Source organism: Triturus cristatus, chromosome 12 (genome assembly GCF_964204655.1).
Source record: "Triturus cristatus chromosome 12, aTriCri1.1, whole genome shotgun sequence".
Classification (NCBI taxonomy): Eukaryota; Metazoa; Chordata; class Amphibia; order Caudata; family Salamandridae; genus Triturus; species Triturus cristatus.
Genome location: NC_140595.1, coordinates 106,585,463 through 106,608,018, shown reverse-complemented (window position 1 = coordinate 106,608,018; position 22,556 = coordinate 106,585,463). Strand labels below are relative to the sequence as shown.

The window sequence follows — 22,556 nt, the reverse complement described above, 5'->3', positions numbered from 1 at the left end:
ATGCATGGCTCCCCATGTCCACAATGGATGCCTGGCCTTCCGGCAGTGTCCGAGGTCACACCACCGCCCGTATGTCAACGCGGCCAGTTAGGATCCTTTGAGGCATCCGCTTCTGCTAGGCCGAGCCCTGGCCTCAATTTGCATGTGCGGACTGTGAGGCTGCCTAGTATCCTACTGCTGAGGCACGCCAGGGGGGAGGCACCACCGGTTCAATCCTGCTCACCTCTGCTGTAGTTCTTGGTGTCCGCTCCACTTCACAAGGCTACCGGCAGGCTCCACACAATGTCTCTGGCCTCAGTCTCCTGTTGTGACGAGGTCATCAAGGAGCCACGGCGGACCAGGCGCTGATCCTGAACTCCCAGCCCGGCCGTGCCGATCTCTCCTCCGCCTCTCAGTTTCATGCCGCACTGCCCCAATAAATTATTTTCTATAGACCTCACCAGGTAATTCAGGCCAGCGAGGGGGCACAGCAGGTCTGGGCCCGATTACCTCCACTGTAGTTCTTGGTGTCCTCTCCACTTCACAAAGCTATCAGCAGGCTTCACATCGTGTCTCTGGCTTCAGCCTCCTGTTACGACGAGGTGTTCCAGGAGCCCCCACGGCACAGGTGCTGATCCTGAACTCCCGGCCCAGCCGTGCCTATCTCTACTCCGCCTCTCAGTTTCGTGCTGCAATGCCCCACAAGATTATTTTCCGTAGACCTCACCAGGTGATTCAGGCCAGTGAGGGGATATATATTCTTTACAATTAAGGGGAGGATGGCCGAATTTATGGTGGATTTCCCGAACCCATTGGGAAGAGCTGCACTAAGGTGTGGCCATCTTGCCATGGACTTTCCGGTGCCCCCTCCCACCTCATTCCCCCCCAGTCTTGTCAACTTCTTGAGGTGTTTTTTTCTTTCTCCTCTGTAATTCTAGTGGTTATTTATTTATTCAGGCATCTCAGATCGGGGCAAATGTTCCCGATTTCCATAATGGAAGGCTGGCAGCTCTAGTTCTCTGATCATATCATGTTGACCAAGCACATTTATTTTCATCTGCCTATGGAAGTCAACATGGTCTCATTGTGAGTTCTAGTCCTGGACTGTGGTCTCTACTCTCTCTTTTTTCACTCAAATGTTGTGACTCTGGCTTTTCATTTCCCTAATTTCTTAGGTTGATCGTGTTTCTCAAGTAATCAATTTTAAGCCTGGGCAAAGCACTACGCTACGCTCGCGTAGTTTGCAAAGTTCGCGCTACTTCGCACTACGCGAACTGCACGTAGCACAGTGCGAACACGCGTAGCGTAGTGTTGCGTAGTGCTGCGGTCATTTTTTGCTTGCTCGCGGTCCGCAACGTCAAGTTGGCGACCGCGAGCAAGCAAAATGACATCCCGGCGAGACTTTTTCCTTGTTCGCGATCAGCTACTGCAAGTTGGCGATCGCGAGCATGGAAAATAAACCTCCCGGCGAGATTCCCAACGCGAGGAGGTCAGGTTTCTCATTGCGAGTGGTCGCGTATGCTCGCGACCGCTCGCGATGAGAAACTACCAGTTCGCGTTGAGAAAGCTGAAGCTCGAGTAAAAATCTACTCGAGCAGCAGAAAACTGCAGCTCGCACTGTGCAAGATGCCATTTTCAATGATTGCACAGTGCCGGTTGCTTGTCCGCACTGTGCAATCATTGAAAACGACATCTGGCACAGTGCGAACAAGGTACTACGCAGTTCGCGAAGTGCTACGCGTAGCTCGCGTAGTGCGAACTTCACTTTGCGTAGCTTTGCAAAGTGCTACTTCGCGAACTACGCCCAGGCCTAATCAATTTGCCTCTGCCTGCATTGCCTCCAAGTTGTCCTGTTTGAGTGCACCCACAGCAACTGTTCAATGCTGCAAAGATGCAGGTTCCCGATCTCAATCTGTCAGATTATACTCTTTCCAGCATGTGGAATTTGCTGCACATTTGAGTTTGCTTTTGGTGGCAGGTATCAGCGGTGACATTTTTAAAGAAACGTCTTCATCATAACATATTCCTTGAACTCGGCTATGCTCTTGGGAGGGACTTTTTGCCATGGGGCTCCAATCAACTGAAACTGTTTTCTTCACCTTTCAGTTCCTACTTCTTCAGCTGTCAAAGTTGCTAAGCTTCAGTCTTTGGTAGTAACCCTAATTTAAATGATTTCTCAAGGAGTAACAATGCCTAAAACAAACCGTTGCTAAATGATAACAAGAACTTTGCATCCATTAGTCCTTTTTGCAAGTCTTAGTTTCCTTATCTTGCCCATCACTTGAAGAGAGAAATGTCCTTTGGGGTCTTGAGGGTAATACTTTGTATGATGTGTAGTATAACTGATCTAAGCGTGTATTGTAGTCAATTTATATGTATTGTCTCAATAAGTGTTGTTTCTTTACTACAGGCGGCAGAAAGCAGCCCTGACTGTGAACGACTTCAGCTCAAAGACTTAATTGGCTCAGAGATGAAGCACCTAACAAGCTATCCCCGTCTGCTGGATAACATAATCAAGCACACAGAGGGTATGGTTACCAAAGTATTTACTCTGGATATCTAAGTACCAATCACAGAATTCCTTTCGGAATGCGTCCTATTTTAATAGCTGTAGATTGGATGAGTGATACAGAATCACTATTACTGTTGCTATGCAAAAGGTATGTTTATTGCCCTCCCTTTGTACAGGAGAAAAGGAGAGTAAAGCCTTACAGCCCGCTGCTGAGGGCTATACCAGTTGTTAAAGGCTCTTATTCCAAGATATAGCCTGTATCAGTGGGAGAGTGCCTTTACCAACTGGTATAGCTTGAGGCAGAAGGGCTTTAAGGCTATTAGAACATTCTACCCACTATGGATAGATCGTTCTAAATTAGAAAGAGAGAAACATAAAGACAAACATCGCGATGTTGTAGCAGAAGGCTTATACCAGCCATAATAAGCCCAGAGCTGCTTTATTGTTGTCAATCGAGCTCCCAACGTTTCAGTATTGAATAATCATTACAGCCTCCACGACACTTTTTTTGTTATTTCCTTGACGTAATGTTCATGCATCCCTAACCATTGCTTGAAGGTGTGACTCGCAATAATGATTTTTGTCACGTGGATGTTAATAATGGAATAATCTAAGAACTCACTTGCGTTTAAGGTTTTATTCAGACCATCTCCTTTCAATTTGGGTTGCAAATCTATGCCTCCTTTGAATGGCACCCTGTACTCCACTTCTGTCAGATTATTTGTCCGCTAATTGAATGGGAGAGCTGGATCCTAGGTTTTGCCGGGTCTGTATTTTGGGAACATATTGGTGTGCTCTGGTCACCCCAGCTAGTAGTAACATATTGCGGGATCAGGAAGAGCACAGAGGCTTACAGTAAATCAAATGGTATTCTTTTTTTTAGCAGATTGTGACATAGCTTGATATGTTGCGTGGTCTTATAGTAATGATTACAACAAGTTTATGTTTGTGTCTTATAACCCCACTCATTTCTTTCTGTTTTTTTAAACTAGTATATGATCCACTTACCAAAGACAACTTGCCTATTTCTAAAAAAAGGAACTGGTATATTTCCTGAGTCTAATATCTGTAGTAACTCTCCCTCACATCGTTCAATGTTTCTTCTGTACTGTGGATCATTTTAAAGCCCAACAAATTGGCATCTAATCAGCTTGTTGGGTCAACATGATATTGTAGTTCATGAAGGACTACAGTTGTCAATGTTTTGATTGCTTCTGGAAGATCGGAAACTGGTCTCCGTTTTCTTTTGTATTGAATTGGCAATTGAGGTCCTTTTGACGAGTGCTGTGACCTCCTCTTGCATCAAGCTGATCTAACCTGACTTTCCTATTGGACCAGATTTATTAGAAGAGGAGATGCTCTGGGTGAATTTCTCTTCTAAGATCTTTGAAACTGAGCTAGCTCTGGCTATGATGCGATCTTCTGAGATGTTTGTTAAACTGACAATTGTGTGAGAATATTTCCCTTTGCATTTTGGTTGTTGTAAACTGGTTCAAATACTTCCGCAATTTTGATACTGTCTTCAATCTTTTACAAAACTCAAACTGCTATTGTAGTGATTAGCAAAGGGTTAAGGCAGAGAGTAGATCAACAGTTGCCCTCAGGTTACAGTGGCTTTCCCTCCAAAATAGATTGAGTATTGCAAGAAACTAAGCTTTCTGTGCATCGGTGAGGCCCCTGTAGAAAATGAGGAGGGCTGACCAAGTCAGGCCCTATATAGTGTATGAAAAGGGGAAGGGTATGACAAGAAACTAGATCTTCTGCACATTGGTAAGATTGCTTTGTCTGCAAATACACATATTTAGTTTATTCAGTCATGAACTTGTGCTCATAAAGGATAAGGACCCTTCCAATCTTTCCCTAATTCATACAGTGAAGAATTCTGTGGATAAACCTTAGGCAGGCACTACAGTCTTTCTTAATGATAGGTGAGAACATATTCTGGATTCTTCATTCAACCCCTTTTTCTGGAAAGCAGTTAATTGCCTACCTCATTTACAAGTTCGACAAAAGCCCTTGTTTCAGCTGCAGCTAGAATCCTTGACGCTGCTGAGACTTTGACCTGCCTATGGGATTCGAATTTCTGCTATTTCTGTACCTATTGGTGGGGATGCTTTCCCAGTATTATTTCCACCAACAAATCAAACATTGGTTTAACACTTAATTGGTCAGCATAACCACAGATGCAGTCATTCTCTCTTCCACGGCCACCTTCCCTTTACCAGGCCTCCAGGATAATGCTGTCATAAGTGCTGCCTACAGTGAAGAAGTCCAAAATGGATGTATTGTTTTGTAAACTTTATTACACAAAAACAAACATGACATAACCACTGCCTGAAACACAGGTGGATTTTTGAGCATTTTTAGTAAGAGATGTATCACCACTGGAATCTAAATTCGGATTACACTTTAAAACATATTGTACAAACAGCAGTGATTAATATTGAAATGTCTATCCAAACATAAAACCTCTAAACAAGAAAATGCAATAATTTGTTTAACACTTTTATATCAGATCACTATTCACGTTAAACGATGACCCTGTAACACGTACCTCAGCACATCTTCAACATTCATCATTGTCACATGATCAGGCCCAGATACTGAATTCAGTACATTTATATGGATCCTAGGCCATGTGCTCATTTTCTTCTACAGGACCCCAATGGTTGTGGCTACACCTTCTTGTAATTCTTAGAGTAGTAATAATATTTAGATCCCATTTAAACTCTTTCTATTATTTACTTTTTCAGGGTTCAGTTTCGAAAATAGAGTCTTTTGGTGAACTGAAGTCACAGTGTGCTCTGCTAGATCGCTTTTAAAATCCTTCCTTGCCCATTGCATGCGTAACAAGATTGGACCCTCTTAGTCTAACCTCCCTACCCCTTACTGATTTAAATCTTTTGAATTTGTAAATAATTGCAGTGAAACTTATCAATGTTCGGTCCAATAAATTACTTATCATTCTCAAATGAAGCAAACACTTGAGCTGCATTAGTTTCAATTCATTTTGTGCTCCTCATTTGACCTCATTTGTAGTTACTATTTCCCTGAAACTGTTCAATTACTCCCTCATGGAAAAGATCGCCATCCCATGGCTCCACTGACATTAAATTGAACTTTGCCTAGTTCTTCTTTGACCAAGACCTACATACCAGGGCATGCAGCTCAGCAACAGTGATCTCCAAGTGTCTCAATGTGTTGTTTTTTAATCGCTGTCTCACTATTGCTCGTATTTCATGTCCACATAACATTTTCCATGCTCCTTTATATCACCATTGGTTACCTCTGTAACATTGCCCACTCCTTTACTTCACCATTGGCTGCCTCTGTTACATTCCCTGATCCTATGCATCACCATTGTCTACTTCTATAACCATTTTCTTTTGAAGTTTTCTCTGCCCACTTGCATTCAAATCCTCTCTGGAACACTATTTTCTCCTCCTAAGTCTAATGGAGCTGCACAATTTCCTGGGGAATCTATTGACTCCGCGCCCACAACTCTAGTTGGAGCCTCACCATCTCATGCATGCCTTTTCATTGGATACGTCTAACCACAGATTCCTCACCTTGTGAATACCCCCCCAGGCACCAACTGATTAGGGAAGATTTTACAGCATAGCCCCCGACACTAGCAAGTGGCTCCATTTGGCTCCACGTCAACCTCATTCTGCCCCAGAAGTGACAGCCGAAGCTGTGTCAAAGCATCACTCTTTTGCACCTGATGTCAACTCCTTTCTTTCCACACCTTCACACACGGGTCCTGGAGCTAGCTCCCAACTTTTTTCTCATCAGTTTACAACTTTTCTCTAAAATTGTTCCTTTCCACTGTGCAAGAGATAATGATGCATGCTAAAACTACAAAGTTTATACCTTGTAGCGACCCCGTGAGGTGTGTCTCCGGTGTTTGGATTTGGGTCACAACTTCAATTCATGTGAGGAATGTGCCCTTATGAATCCAAACTATTTATATTCTTCTCAAACAAGAGTAACATAAATGTCTATGTGGACCTGGGGAAACTTCGTTAGGTTCTTACCCAGCCATCTCAATCGAAGAAACAGCCTCCTTTGCTGTGATCCTCAGATGCACAGCAGAAGTCCGAGACTGTGGGATACCAGATTTTGAAGTCAATACCAATGTCCTCACAGAACTTCTACCACCTGGACAGGCGTTGTCCATGCACTTGTTATTATTTAGTGACAACCAATCTAATGGGTACCTGGGCTAAGCCTTTCCCTTACCCACCTGTGAAAAGGCAGATAGCCACTCCATAGAACTGCTTCAGGTTATCCTGCTTTCCTGACACAACTCCTCACACATGAGAGCCTGATAGTTCAGGCATCTATCAGCAGAGTTAACTCCTACTTATTTCTTACGGTCCCTATAGACAGAGAGTCAAAATGAGTGGTAGCATTCTGAAAACAAAAGTTCTTCTAAATCATCTTAGCTCTGCCATTAGCCAATGCAAGCTGTTTAGGTATTCCCATGTAGTATAGAACATGATCACTAAGATCTTGTCAACAGTCCTAGGGGTATTTCTTGCCGACCTGGTGCAAACTATTTAAGATTTAGAAGAGGCCCTGGCACACATACAAGGAGTGTTCTAAGTTAATCACTTATAGCAGAGAGACAAGCATAATGTATCTGCTCCAGCCAACACGTGTTTCATCGATCGGGACAAGAGACCCGCGACTTCCTCAGGGCTGGAAAACATATATAAAACAGAATATCAGCCCACACATATGGGCACAATTGATGCATACTGTAAACGTGATTGTATAAGTGGTCCCAACTGTGTATATATATATCATTTATATGCAGAGAAACCATCAAAAGCACAAATAAGTGAGCCAATCATTTCACCGTACAAGTGCCTATTTGTGCTTTCAAACATATTATAGTGTCTGATATATAATTCCACGATATTCGAAATTATCTAACGTGGTGATCAAGACAGTATTCACTCCAGGAAGCAATTGAAAATGTGGTGAAAGGGTTTATAACTGCTACAGCATAGGGAATAGGGAAATATACAGAGATATAAGGGACATGAGCGCATACCAGTTATGTTAATGGTGTGAGTTAGTAGGTTATGAGTACTGGGAATAGGCCCAGGCCTACCTTAATGTGCACTGGATATCGTTTTGAGCCTAAAATAATGTAGAGTGTTATCGTCATGTACACATATCTTGTATTTTTTCTATGTATGAAGATGCGGAGCCACAATATGACCATACACTATCTGGGAGACATACCTTCTGGCTGGTTATAATTCCGTCCCAGCCTTAGTACGGCCGGGAAAATTTCAAAGGAGATTGTTTGCTTCTGTCCTACATATATCTGTAAATTGAAAATTGAGGATAATCTGAATTATTAGGGTCAGATATCACTTTACAGAAGCCCGCACCATTGTGAGAGTGCACATGTGAATAAGTGCGAGGCGTAGATTATAACGGCAGTGACGTGCTTCAACATGGCAATCAGAGCAATGTGAGTGTACTGAACCAAGTTATCACGCTATGGCAGTATTAGATAACCCTGGGCGTAGTTCACGAAGTAGCACTACGCGAAGCTACGCAAAGTTTGCTTCGCACTACGCGAACTACGCGTAGCACTTCGCGAACTGCGTAGCACCCTGTTCGCACTGTGCAAGATGTCGTTTTCAATGATTGCACAGTGCGGACAAGCAACCGGCACTGTGCAATCATTGAAAACGGCATCTTGCACAGTGCGAGCTGTAGTTTTCTGCTGCTCGGGTAGATTTTTACTCGAGCGGCATCTTTCTCAACGCGGACTGGTAGTTTCTCATCGCGAGCGGTCGCGAGCACACGCGACCACTCGCAATGAGAAACCTGACCTCCTCGCGTTGAGAATCTCGCCAGGAGGTTTATTTTCCACGCTCGCGATCGCCAACTTGATGTTGCTGATCGCGAACGAGGAAAAAGTCTCGCCGGGATGTCATTTTGCTTGCTCGCGGTCGCCAAATTGACGTTGAGGACCGCGAGCAAGCAAAAAATGACCGCTGCACTACGCAACACTACGCTATGCGTGTTTGCACTGTGCTACGTGCAATTCGCGTAGTGCGAGGTAGCGCAAACTTCGCAAACTACGCGAGCGCAGCGTAGTGCTTTGCCCAGGCTTAGTATTAGAGAGCATCAATTATTGTGCCAGAGTCTTTAAAATGGCAGAGTAAGCTTGATAAGTATCATCAAGTAAATCATGTCAGACAACTTGAATTATCGTGGTACTGGGTGAGCGGAATTATCATGCGGGCAGTGATTAGAGTACTTGGCCAAGCAATAAGTGGCTCAGATGCGTTACACAAGTGTGATTTAGTTATATAGACCTCGGTGAATATGCTCCCGTTTGAGATTCCATGCATCTGAAAATTAGCAAATTATTCAGTAGCGAGTCCATGTGGGAGCGCCATCGTGTGTGATATAAAATCGAGCGGGCTGCGGCTGAATATTTCAAAGTGAGATTGATAAGTATCATCAAGTATATCATGTCAGACAATTCGAATTAACGCGGTAGTGGGTGAGCCGGCGGATTTGTCATGCGGGGCAATGATAGGAGTATTGAGCCAACCATTAGGTGGCTACAATGTTCAACATAAGTATGTATGGTGAAAAAAGATAGGTGAATAAGCTATCGTTCGCGATTCCATGCCTCTGAGATTATCAAATTATTTAGTAGCAAGTCCATGTAGGCACGCCATCGTATGTGATAAGAGCAAGCGAGCTGCAGTTATCGATATGGTGAGCGAACAGAAGCAGGCAAGAGTACTGACGGACATATGCCACTTACTTGTGTGTCCCTTGTGCTGTACACTCATTAACATGTGTCGCTGTCGAGTATCTGGGGTCGTGGTGCTTGATGGCCTTTAGGTGCTCATTGTTTCTCTCTTTGAGTTGCCTAATTGTACTTCCAATGTAAAAACAGCTGCATTTACATTTGAGCATGTATACCACATATCGACTATTACAGTTGATCAGTTGGCTAATCTCATATTGTTTCCCTTGATGACTCTGGAATGTTTTAGTGTTATTCATTGCTAGAGGACAAATTTGGCAGCTGCCAAATTTGTGAAAGCCAGTACATATCTGTGTCAGCCAGTTAGATTTCGCAGAAGGTTTAGGGTAGCTCGGACTTATCAATGATCTGATGTTCTTTCCCCGTCTATATGTAATGAGAGGTTGATTGGAAATGTGTTCTTTCAGTGATTTGTCTGCAAAATTTGCAGCGACACATGTTAATGAGTGTACAGCAACCGGCAAAAGTGAGCGCCACTTCCACCCAGGGCACAATCATCTCACCTTTATTCTCTTCAAACTATTTAAGATGTCCAGGATGCAGTAAAATACATCAGAACTGCACACTGCTGATTGCTTAGGCAGAGCAATCAATCAATCAATCAATCATAGCATTTATATAGCGCGCTACTCACCCGGAGGGTCTCAAGGCGCTGGGGAAGAGGGGTCCGTTACTGCTCGAAAAGCCAGGTCTTGAGTTGCTTCCTGAAGGAGAGATGGTCCTTGGTCAGCCGAAGATGGATGGGGAGGGAGTTCCAGGTCTTGGCTGCCAGGTAGGAGAAGGATCTTCCTCCGGTGGTGGCTCTGTGGATGCGTGGTACGGCAGCGAGGGCGAGGCTGGTCGAACGTAGCTGGCGGGTGGGCGTGTAGAAGGTCAGGCGGTTGTTGAGGTACTTGGGGCCCAGGTCGTGGAGAGCCTTGTGTGCGTGGGTGAGGAGTCTGAATGTGATCCTCTTGCTGACGGGTAGCCAGTGCAGGTCTCTCAGGTGGCTGGAGATGTGGCTGTGTCGGGGGATGTCCAGGACGAGTCGTGCGGAGGCGTTCTGGATGCGTTGGAGTCTTTTCTGAAGTTTGGCTGTGGTTCCGGCATAGAGGGTGTTCCCGTAGTCCAGTCGACTGGTGACGAGTGCCTGGGTGACCGTCTGCCTGGTTTCGGTGGGGAGCCATCGGAAGATCTTATGGAGCATGCGTAGGGTGTTGAAGCATGATGATGAGATGGCGTTGACTTGTCTGGTCATCGAGAGGGAGGAGTCCAGGATGAAGCCCAGGTTGCGTGCGTGGTCCATTGGCTTGGGAGTGGCGCCCAGGGCAGGGGGCCACCAGGAGTCGTCCCAGGTGGAGGGCGACGATCCTAGGATGAGGACTTCTGTCTTGTCTGAGTTCAGTTTCAGGCGGCTGTTCTTCATCCATTCGGCGACGTCTTTCATCCCTTCCTGGAGGCTGGTTCTGATGGTGGCGGGGTCGTTGGTGAGGGAGAGGATCAGCTGGGTGTCGTCGGCGTAGGAGATGATGTTGAGGTTGTGTTGGCGTGCGATGGCTGCGAGGGGGCTCATGTAGACGTTGAAGAGGGTTGGGCTGAGGGATGATCCTTGTGGGATGCCGCAGATGACTTCGGAGGCCTCGGATCTGAATGGGGGGAGGCGGACTCTCTGAGTTCTTCCGGCGAGGAATGAGATGATCCACTCCAGTGCCTTCTCTTGGATCCCGATGTCGCTGAGGCGCTGTACTAGGGTGCGGTGGCAGACAGTGTCGAACGCTGCAGAGAGGTCCAGGAGGATGAGGGCCGCTGTTTCCCCGTTGTCAAGCAGGGATCTGATGTCATCGGTGGCTGCGATCAGTGCGGTCTCGGTGCTATGGTTGGCTCGAAAGCCGGATTGCGAGGGGTCGAGGGATCCGTTCGTCTCGAGGAAGGCGGCGAGCTGTCTGTTGACGGTCTTCTCAATGACTTTGGCAGGAAAAGGGAGGAGCGAGATGGGGCGGAAGTTCTTGAGGTCGGTGGGGTCCGCTGTTGGTTTCTTCAGGAGGGCGCTGAGCTCGGCGTGCTTCCAGCTCTCCGGGAAGGTGGCGGTGTGGAAGGAGGTGTTGATGATGTCCCTTAGTTGGGGTGCGATGATGGAGTCAGCCTTCCTTGTTGAAGACATGGTGGGGGCAGGGGTCGGCAGGTGATCCGGAGTGGATGGTGTTCATCGTGCGGGTGGTGTCTTCGGTGCTGACCGGGGTCCAGGCGCAGAGGGTTGTGGTGGGGGGCGTTGGTTTGGCGGTTGGGTGCGTGGTTTGTGCGCCGAAGCTGTTGTGTATGTCGGCGATCTTGCGGTGGAAGAACGAGGCGAGTGAGTTGCAGAGGTCTTGTGAAGGGTTGATGTTGTTGTTTCCGGCGCTGGGGTTGGAGAGCTCTTTGACGATGCTGAATAGTTCCTTGCTGTTGTGGGCGTTGTTGTCCAGTCTTTCTTTGTATGCTGTCTTCTTGGTGGTGCGAATCAGCTGGTGGTGCCTGCGGGTGGCGTGCTTGAGGGCGGTCATGTTGTCTGTGGTCTGGTCGTGGCGCCAGGCTTTCTCGAGTGTGCGGCAGTTCTTCTTGGAGTCCTTGAGTTCGTCGGTGAACCAGGGGGCTTTCTTGCTGCCGGGTCTGCTGGGAGGGTTCTTCAGTGGTGCGAGGTCATCGGCGCAGTCGGTCATACGCTGTGTGAGGTTGCTGGCTGCTTCGTTAGGGTCCGTTGTGCTGGCGGGAGGGTTCCGGCTGAGGGAGGTGGTGAGCTGCTCGGCGGTGATCTTGCTCCAGTTCCGGCGAGGAACCTGTTGCGGGCGGTGGTGGGTCGTGGTTTTTCTGAAGCTGAAGTGGACGCAGCTGTGGTCAGTCCAATGAAGTCCGGTAGAGTGGCTGAAGGAGATGTGTTTGCTGGATGAGAAGACGGGGTCAAGCTTGTGGCCGGCGTAGTGGGTGGGGGTGTTCACCAGTTGCTTGAGTCCGAGGTTGGCGAGGTTGTCCAGCATGGTGGTGGTGTTGCAGTCCTTGTTGTTCTCCAGGTGGAAGTTGAGGTCCCCTAGGAGGATGTAGTCAGCGGAGGGGAGGGCGTGCGGGCTGATGAAGTCTGCGATTTCTTCGCTGAATTGTGTGCGCGGTCCCGGGGGTCTGTAGATGAGGGTGCCTCTGAGGGTCGTCTTGGGGTCGGAGTGTATCTGGAAGTGGAGGTGTTCGGCGGCGGTGAAGGTGTCGTCGGAGTTGGTCGTGATGCGGATGGTGTTCTTGTGTACGATGGCGATGCCTCCTCCAGTCTGGTCGACGCGGTCCCTCCGGGAGATCTTGTATCCGTCCGGGATGGCTGTGGCGATGTCGGGTGCTGAGGAGGCGTTCAACCAGGTCTCTGTGAGGAAGGCGACGTCTGGCGACGTTGTGTCGAGGAGGTTCCAGAGTTCGACGGCGTGTCTGTGGATGGAGCGGGTGTTGAGCAGGATGCACTTGAGGTGGTTGTAGCTGGTGTTCGGCTTGGTGGGTGCGGTGCAGGTCCGGAGGCAGGTGAAGTTGCAGGCTTGGCAGGTGAAGGGTCTGTGGGTGCGTTTTGGGGTGGCTTGGTAGCAGACGGGGTTCCGGCCGGGTTTGAGTGCGTTGAGGGTTGCCGCGTCGTAGGTCCGTCGTGTGGGCTGGCGTCGACGGGGCCAGGGGTCCTGGCGCTGGGCGCGGTCCGGCCGCGGACGGGCGCAGACGGGCTTGCCTTAGGCGCGCCTTTGGCGTGCCAGCGGCGCGCCCGCTGCGCGCGTCTGCTGCGCAGCCGCTGCACGGCCTCCATATAAGTGGGCGTGGGAGGGAGGAGCAGCTGGGAGGCGGGAGCGGGGTGGCGAATGGGAACGGCAGGGGGGCGGGGCCGCAGGGAGCAGCGGCGGGAAGCAGAGGTCGAGGCGGGAAACGGGGGAGCACAGAAGGCAAAGGGGGAGCGAGGGGGAGAACAGTCACGGGATACAGAATGCAAAGGGGAACGGGAGGAAAGCAGATACGGGATACAGAATGCAAAGGGGAACAAGGGGGGAAACGCCTGACACGGCACAAGTTACCAAGAATGCAGGAACAACAGTGGTCAGACCGCAGCTACAGCGCACAGCTCGGGGAGGACCACACGGTGGCTAGGGGGGCGACCTACCTGGTGACAGGGTCAAGGGTCGCTCCCTTTACCACCGTGCGGCCTCCATATAAGTGGGTGTGGGAGGGAGGAGCAGCTGGGAGGCGGGGGCGGGGTGGCGAATGGGAACGGCGGGGGGGGGGGCCGCAGGAGGCAGCGGCGGGAAGCAGAGGTCGAGGCGGGAAACGGGGGGGCACAGAAGGCAAAGGGGGAGCAAGGGGAGAACAGTCACGGGATACAGAATGCAAAGGGGAACGAGGAAAGCAGATACGGGATACAGAATGCAAAGGGGAACGAGGGGGGAAACGCCTGACACGGCACAAGTTACCAAGAATGCAGGAACAACAGCAGTCAGACCGCAGCTACAGCGCACAGCTCGGGGAGGACCACGCGGTGGCTAGGGGGGCGACCTACCTAGTGACAGGGTCAAGGGTCGCTCCCTTTACCACCGTGCGGCCTCCATATAAGTGGGCGTGGGAGGGAGGAGCAGCTGGGAGGCGGGAGCGGGGTGGCGAATGGGAACGGCGGGGGGGCGGGGCCGCAGGGAGCAGCGGCGGGAAACAGAGGTCGAGGCGAGAAATGGGGGGGCACAGAAGGCAAAGGGGGAGCGAGGGGGAGAACAGTCACGGGATACAGAATGCAAAGGGGAACGGGGGGAAAGCAGATACGGGATACAGAATGCAAAGGGGAACAAGGTGGGAAACGCCTGACACGGCACAAGTTACCAAGAATGCAGGAACAACAGCGGTCAGACCGCAGCTACAGCGCACAGCTCGGGGAGGACCACACGGTGGCTAGGGGGGCGACCTACCTGGTGACAGGGTCAAGACAAGTATGGTGCTCTGGCGCTAAGCATGGATGTTGAACAAGGGCTTTTCTGGTGACATCCAGGAATCACTTATGGATATGCCTTTTGATCAGTCTCACCTGTTAAGCGAGAAGGTTGACTCCACATTGGAGTGCTTTAAAGAAAGCAGAGCCACAGCACACTCCTAGTGCCTCTCTGTGCCTGCGAGGCAGTATCCTCAATAACTTTGCCCCTTTTCAGGCCTCACCGGGGGTTGTCATACAACCCACATACAGGCCCACTGCCCCAGCAATAGGCATCCCTGTCCTTTCATTATTGGGATTGAGACTCAGCGGCTTCAAACTTCCGAGAACCCTGCCATCTGGCAGCAAGCCACTTATGTTTGCCCTAAGGAGAACATGATTGTCCTGTGGATCAATTATTTCCTTCATGGGTTGCAGAACATAACATCCCAAAGGTCTTTTGATAATGTCCTCTTCTTCTAGCTTTGCTGTCAATATGTCTTATTCGGGAAAAATTAGATTCAGTGCAATCCCTATATATCCCTGATGCCTACATTCCAATAAATTATCCTGTTGCTTAGCAGCCTACACTTTCACACTGTTTCTCTGTCCTTGTTTTGAATTCTCATCACTATATCGCCCACTGGGTCAATGCTGAGGCCGCCATAGTTAATGTCCAGGGCTAGCATTTATCCCAGATATGTTTTCCCAATTTTTATCTCCGATCAGCATGGATGGGGAGTCAGTTAATACTGTGACCTTATTTCCTGCAATCTTTACCTCATATTCCGGTGTGCTCATCAGCCACCATCAACCTCTCTATTCACTTAATTTACTTCACTCCTGAAGAATTATTTTCTTAACTTCTTCACTGTCTTTCTATACTCAGTTTAATCTGTCATCATTGCACACTTCTACATAATGCCCTCTTTACTAACGTTTATTTTATTCTTCATGAAACAATTTAGGGGCATATTCACAAGGAACTATCGCCGAGTTAACGGCACTTTATCGCAGCCAAAGTTGCAATAAATCTATCGCCCCATTCAGTTAACAGCCCACAGCACCAGTTTACCTGCGATAGCAGCCGCAAAAAACATCGCCACAGAAGACCCCCGCAACAATCGCTAATGAGATGCAGAGTAGGCGTTCCCGTGAAACAGGCAATAAGGTGCGTTAGCAGCAGGAAACTAACACCTGCTCTGACCTGATGCTAAGTCGGACGGACCACAGCCTGCACCACAAAAGGGAGACCAGCCCACAGCCACGCCTGAAGAAATACAGATGCACCCGGGCAACTGAACATGCAGCCCGGAGGGCCGAATGGGAAACAACACTAGGGGTGGGCGGAATTTGCGAAATTCACTTTCGCAAATTATCGCGAAAATATTAAAAATCTCCGCAAACACGCGGAAATATCGCGAAGATGCAGAAGTTTTTTTCCCGCCCGTTCGCGGTATTTTCTGCGTGGTCGCGGCTCGCCAATTTACCCATGCGGTTGCTCACGGGCGCGGGCATCTTGTTTTCACTTGTCTCGCGGTGCATGATCGCGAGAAGAAAGACGTGATCGCGCGATGCATGACGTTACTGTGGGCGCGAACTGTCGCCAGACAGCGCAAATGGCTACCAACAATCCAACATCTCGTGGAGAACGCGACCGGATCGGGAAAACTTGTCGGCGAATGCGGGGATTCAGGTAAGGCGATCGCGCGCACGCGAGAATGTATTATTTTACAGCATGAGCAAGCAAAAAATTTCCGGTAAAATGCGGATTGCGGAAATTTTGACATTTTCGCGCTCTCCGCGGAACGCGAAAATGTCAAATTATCGCAATTTCCGCAAGCGGAACGGAATTTTAGCCCAGGCCTAAACACCCGCCGCAACCACCCCAAGACCCCCCCTCCCCGGCTCCCCGACCAAAGACATGCCACATTAGCTACACCCAATCACAAACAAAATTATCCGCATGATGTCGCAGAATCACAACTGGTGACATGTATGTGTCGTCACAAAAATGAGCATCACACATTCCTTTCCGAAGCAACAAATCAAACGAAATGAACACAGAAATGAAATGAAGACACATTGCGGCTCACCTCGATCCAATCCGTAGGTCACAGCCAGCAAGACAAATATTCATGATGAGAAGGTGTGTCCTGCACACATCAAAGGACAGAGAGAGAGCAAGGAGAGAGAGAGGAAGAGAGGGAGAGAGAGAGAAGAAGAAGAGAGGGGGAAGAGAGAGAGAGAGCGCCGCCCCTGCGCACCCAGGCCACACTGCTCACCTGCTGCCACCGGTGTGTTTCCAACCACTTGCCAGCATGTAGTGCAGTCCATTAGGGCACACATCTGAGACAGACCCGTCATCTGAAACAGAGTCCAGATACATGTTTGGCACAGTACACACAATTGCACAAGACAAAATCGCCTGCCCACCCATGCACACCCAGACAGAGGCACCCCAGCCCCTCCCGCCACCCATTGGAGCATGCCCGCAGATGCACACCCAGGCCGCACTGCTCACCTTCCGCCACCAGCATGCAGACAGGAGGTCCCACCACATGACGCAGCAGGCCACAAGCCCGGGACCCAGGGACATGGCACACTCCACACCATGCTGCCCCCCTCCGCAGGCTACCAGGTCTCACGTTTGGGGCTGGGGCTTAATTACTCCATGGCAGAGGACATACCAGGGCACCCGGCCTCATCGCAGGCTGCACACCCGCTCAGCCCAATAGATGCCACCAACTCTGTGATCCCAAAAGCGATGCCACGTGGCGGTAGGCCCGCGCTGCCCGCTGGCTCTGGCCTACACTGCGGTCCAGCAGGGCACATAAAACCTGAGCTGTTCGGACTGCTGGGACCGGGCATCATCGCAGGCTGCACACCCGCTCAGCAGATTAAGGTGCCACTGACTCAGTGCACCCAAAGTTACTGTCCTGTGGCAGGGTGCCTGTGCCGGCCACAATGCTCCAGGTGCCACTAACCCTGTGCAAGCCCAGTCAGCGCCATGTGGTGGCAGGCCCGTGACGGCGGCAAGGCCTCGGGTGCCACGAACCCTGTGCGCAGCAACTCATGGGCCCTTTATGATTGAGAGCTGTGGAGCGTCCGTCATTCAGTCACCACCTGCAGAGGGGAATGTGACGTCGTCGGCCCCTTATGTTGGTGGAGTCACATGGCCTGTGACGCCTCTGCCGGATGGGTGTGGTGTGTGTGCAAACCTGCCCTCAGGGAGTGGCTGTGACATGCTGACAACTAGACCGGTGACATGCACACCACCAGCGAGTACGCTTGCGACGGCTGGCAATGAGGGCCCCCCCCTCGTAGCGTAAGAGGAGTGGTCTGGCCTGCCGTACGCCGGACCAGTGCAGGGCTTCCAACAATGACACGTGGAATCTGGGCGTGGTTCAGTCCATGTCCGGACATGGAAGTGACTGATGCGTGTGTCCCTGTTGTAGTGTTCACGGGACCCGGTACACAATATGCTATGTAGCACCCTCTGAATGGCATCCCACAGGATGAGCTTCATTGACGCAATGGACATCACTGTACCTACATTCACCCACACATTCATACATGGATGATGAACAACAGGACACAGCAGTCCGTCAGTGCATGTTTATTGCATATCCAGTGCAGTCCTGCAGCTGGAGCGGTACAGGGCAATGCCGAGCACACTATACAAAATGGGCCCATGGAGGGCCAGACAGAGTCCATCCGGGGATGACAAGTCCTACAGAAGAGGTAAGGTACAGTCCATAGTGTGGTCGCCGTGTCATTGGTCATCAAACAGGATATGGCAGTCCATGTCGCTGTCCAAGGTGAGTGCATCGAAGTGTATTGGGGGTCAGTGGTAGGTCATGGGGCCATGTGCGGCACCAGGCAGGAACAGGCCAGGTGGCAGAAATGAATGCCAGTGCCTCCTGATCACAAACCCATCCATGTCCTCGTCCCCGGATGTGTGCTCTGCCCCACCTGAGGGTGTTGCAGTACAGCCTGGGGCACTGTGTGCCACTGACACATCCGGGGCCGGAGAAGGGTTGTCGGCCACAATGTGTGGCAGTGACACATCAGGTGCCGGAGTGGATACTCCTGCCGCACTGTGGGGCACTGACACACCAGGGGGCGGAGATGTGGATGGTGTAGGCTCAGCAGCATTCATCAGCGCCACACCTTGTGGCAGCAATACTATAATGATGGTCTGCAGGGCATGGTAGATTCCAGCCAAATTTCGCTGATGTACAGCGGTGGCTGCCATCCTTTCCGCCTCAATCCGCACCATGTCCACCATGAGCCTCCGCATATGTGCCAGCTCACAGCTGCTATTGCTGGAGCCCCTCTGAGCGGACAGATGTTCTTCTCTCCACGTTAGGACTCCAGCGATGTCAGTCAGGGCTTGTTGGAGGCCATGGAGCGGGCCTAGACACCCATGTATGGCGTCCAGTTTTATAGCCATGAGGTCGAACCCCACCCGCACCTGCTCAGCCGTCTCCCTCTGGGCCCTCCAGCACACGGTGTTGGAAGTTCATGTGTTGTTCCTGTGGGTTTTGGGAGACTGGCGGGCCGTGGGTGCCTCCTGCTGGGTGGTTTGGGTGGTGTGTTGGGTCTCCTTGATGCAGCTGGTCAGCCCTGATCCTGGAGGTGAGTCACGGATGAGGTCAATGATGTCTAGGAGGGCTTGGGTATCGATGCTGGGGTTGTCCTCCTCGTCATCAGTGAAGAGTAACTGGGACTGCTCTGCAGGGGGTGTTGACGGTGACCATGTATGTAGCCGCATGGTACATGTTGACATTCAGACAGCATGGCATTGTACATTGTGACAATCTGTGGATCTGGGCGAAGACCCGGAGTCATTGAGGGTATGCACTGTGCTGTGCTTGATTGTGCATGTTTGCCATCATGGGCATCTCCACCCATCCCCCCAGTACCTGGTGGTCACTCACCCTGTTGCGGTTTTGTCCTGTCGAGCAGTGTCCGGTCCCCGACTCCGGCCACAGTATCCACACTGATGACTGTCGACACCAGCTCCTCCATGTCATACAGCTCGAGCTGTGGCGCTGGGCCCCCACCTCCAGTCTGCATTGCTGCCTTCTGGTTGGCTGCAAGTTTCTCCTTGGTCTTCCGCTTGATGTCATTCCATCGCCTCTTGACCTCGTCCATTGTCCTCTTGTGCTCTCCGACAGCATTCATCTTGTCCACGATGTCCCGCCATATTCCTGTTTTGGTGTCCAATGACAAGTTGGAGGTGACAAACAGTTGTTGATGGTGTTCCATCACCTTCGTGACTATGATCCAGTTCGTCTGCGGACTGAACTTCGTCTTCCTCTTCTTGTCCTTGCCCTTCCCTGTCCCCGAGGTCCCGGGCTGGTCGTCCGTGGTGCTTGTGGGGTTGCGCTCGTCCTCTGTGCCTGCTCCGGCTGCCTCCATGGTGCTTGGGTGTTGGTCCGTTTGTGTTTGGGTGTTTTTTTCTACTTTTATGGAGATTTTTCCCGCCGGCCAGGTGTGTGTTGCAGGCCTGGCGCTGCTTAACGCTGATTTCCTTATCGCGCTTTGGCCCAACGCAGGTTTTTTGGTGTTGTGGTTTGTTTTTTAATCTCCATCAAGGTGGTTGTGTCGCGGACAGTGTTAGCGATTTTGGTGGACTATCGCATGGCACCGCCTTGTGAATTCCACGTTGACACAGGGTTATTTTCCCGACATGGGCTGCGATGTTGACAGTTGCGTTAAGATACTCTTGCGGTAGTTATCATACGTTCTTGTGAATATACCCGTTAGTGTTTGTTTTTGACTTATTCAAAGTCTTCCTTTCCTTGTCAACCTTCATCTTGTTCTCTCAACTCACATTCTCTTTGTCTTTCTTTATAGAGACAGAACGTTTCTGTGTTAAATTAATGCTATCTCCCTATCACTGCATTTCCTTTACTCACCTCATTGTGTGCACTTTTCTTCCTCAGTTTAAATGTCCTTTTATTACTGGGTTTTACTTTTTGCACATAACTTCTCTTGAGGTTGTTAGTGCATTTCACCAAGAGGTCCTTAAGTAACGATTATGTAAAATAACCAAATTCAGATGTGTGAGCCAAGCTCTTCAAGCTCGCTACATAGCTTGGCACCTGCTTGGTCTTTCCCTGGACCCTTGCAGAAAAATGTGTGTCTTTGAAATGCAACATTGATTTTGGCACAATAGTGTTTCTGACATTTTAACCAACATCTTGTAAACGTCTATGGGTTCCCCATCACCATTCCCAATCAGTAGTTTTTCAAAATCTTGCATATGTTTTTCGCTTCTATACCCAAGTTGTGCAGATTAATCCTCCTGCTGCTTCCCCGCCCTGGTATAGTGATCAGGTATGAGTCAGACTTTCTTCTTCTTTCTCAGGATAGAAGAGGTTCTCCTGCCTCTGATAAGAAGAGGGGAGGTTCTAAGCATTCAAAACTTGACTGTTACCCTTGACAGGGTCCTGCGCTATTGGAGTGGATTGTCCCTCAATCCTATGGGGCGTAACGCACTTTTTAAAATGATGTGTCTCCCCCGCTATTAGTACATCCTAGTGAATTTGCCATATACTGTATTCACATCGTGGGTGGTTCCGTTTCTTGACCTCTAGACTCACAACCGTTAAATGGGCTTGGAAACGCCAAAGAGTGGCATTCAACTTGGCATGGAAATCTCACTTTTCAGGGGCTTTAGGGTGTGAGACATTTATGTGTACTACCTGGTGGCACAGTTGGAGCCCCCGTCAATGAGTGGTCTACAGGCAGCTGGTATACCCTGCATACCATTTGGAATTTCACGCAGTGGGCTTTGAGGGACTCCTTGACCTGCTGTATGGGAGCCGCCTGCCCCTGGAAACGCATTCATGCACTCAAGTGGTGGTTTGCTGGAGAGAGGCGCTGCACCTTATTCGGTTGGACGGCCGATTGACAAGATTTAACCCCCTCTGGCAGGGCACTTGGCTTCAGCAGCTTTCAAACCTTGAGGGCTGTACCCAATGGGACTGGATAGGAATCACGCATCTAGGAGATGCCCAAAAAGGGATAATTTAATGTCCTTTCAAGACTTAAAAGAGCAGTACTCCTTGTCTAACACACAGTTTTTCTGCTCTCTTCAGTTATGGCATGCCATATGGACACACCTTTCCTCAGATACCCAGCTCCCAGAATATAATTCCCTTGAGTCCAAATGGGTTATGGGACACCTAGGGAATGGAGTAATATTCCAGATGTATTGCTCCCTGATTATCCATGCCACTGAAGGCTTTGATTCCCTTTGGCAAAAGTGGGTGATTTGGGCGGGTGAACTGAATCATGATATTTGGTGGGAAGCATGTTTGGCCCCTAGAGAGCAGGCAATATCTTCATGTCTGCATTTGTTTCAAAGTAATTACCTGCATGCAACCTATCTTTTGCTGCATCGCATACATCGGTGGTTGTTTTCTGCCCAGACTCAATGCGTGTGCTGCCCTCTCCCTGCCGCCGACTTTTATCATATGACATGGGACTGCCTGGTATGGGGGGGGGGGGGGGGGGGTCCCAGGCTGTGTAAGGATTTTTGTGGAGGTGGTCTGTCTGGTGGCTAAGAGGGACATTGTCTGCCTTTGGAAGCAACCTACACCACCCTCGCTCCAGATGTGGCAAAAATGCATTGATTGGTGTGCACAACAGGAAAAACTGATTTATGACGCACATGGTTGTCCACATAAGCACAATAAAGTGTGTGGCCTTTCATCCTGAAGCGACTGATTTCTGCCTAAACTATATGGAGTATTGTTGTGATTCAGAAATGACAACAATAAAACAAGAGATTGAGGGCCTTAGGGAACGTTTAAAGACCAGCATACGGATATATTCCCCAAACACAACAGAAATATCCATGGGTCTATAAGCCTGAAAAAAAGGCTTCTCAGGCTACTGGCACAAGAAAAAGACCTAATGGTGTAATCAGTGAAAGTCCTCTTTAAAGAGGACGGAATCCCATCACTCACCATGGTGACATGCTTCATCATTTGGGATCTCCTCTTAGTTGCAACCTAGTGCAACTAAGGGCTACAACCCCCTCTCTGAGAGGGAGGAGCTCAGAGATATTTTTATAATGGATAGCTAGGATTTGCTACAATCCAACAGATGTGAAGAGTAGAGATTTCTGAGAGTGGTGGGCGCAGTGCAAACAATTTGAATATTGATGTGCTCGCTAAAATTGGTTGTCAATAGAGAAACAAACTTTATTCATAGTCTATTGGTCACCAAATTAAAAACAATGCAAATGCAGTTTTGAAATAATAACTGCATAAGTCCAAAATCAAGGTCTACATGTTTCAGTCATTTTGGAT

At 49.5% G+C, this 22,556-nt stretch overlaps 1 protein-coding gene across 1 annotated transcript in view; it reads left to right on the top strand.

The window, feature by feature from the left end:
• Positions 1-22,556, top strand: part of LOC146772765 (rho guanine nucleotide exchange factor 11-like) — a 237,740-nt gene that overhangs the window by 47,592 nt on the left and 167,592 nt on the right. Inside the window, 1 exon segment of the mRNA XM_085637029.1 lies at positions 2,390-2,507. Within this exon segment, the coding sequence (XP_085493155.1) occupies positions 2,390-2,507 (118 nt within the window).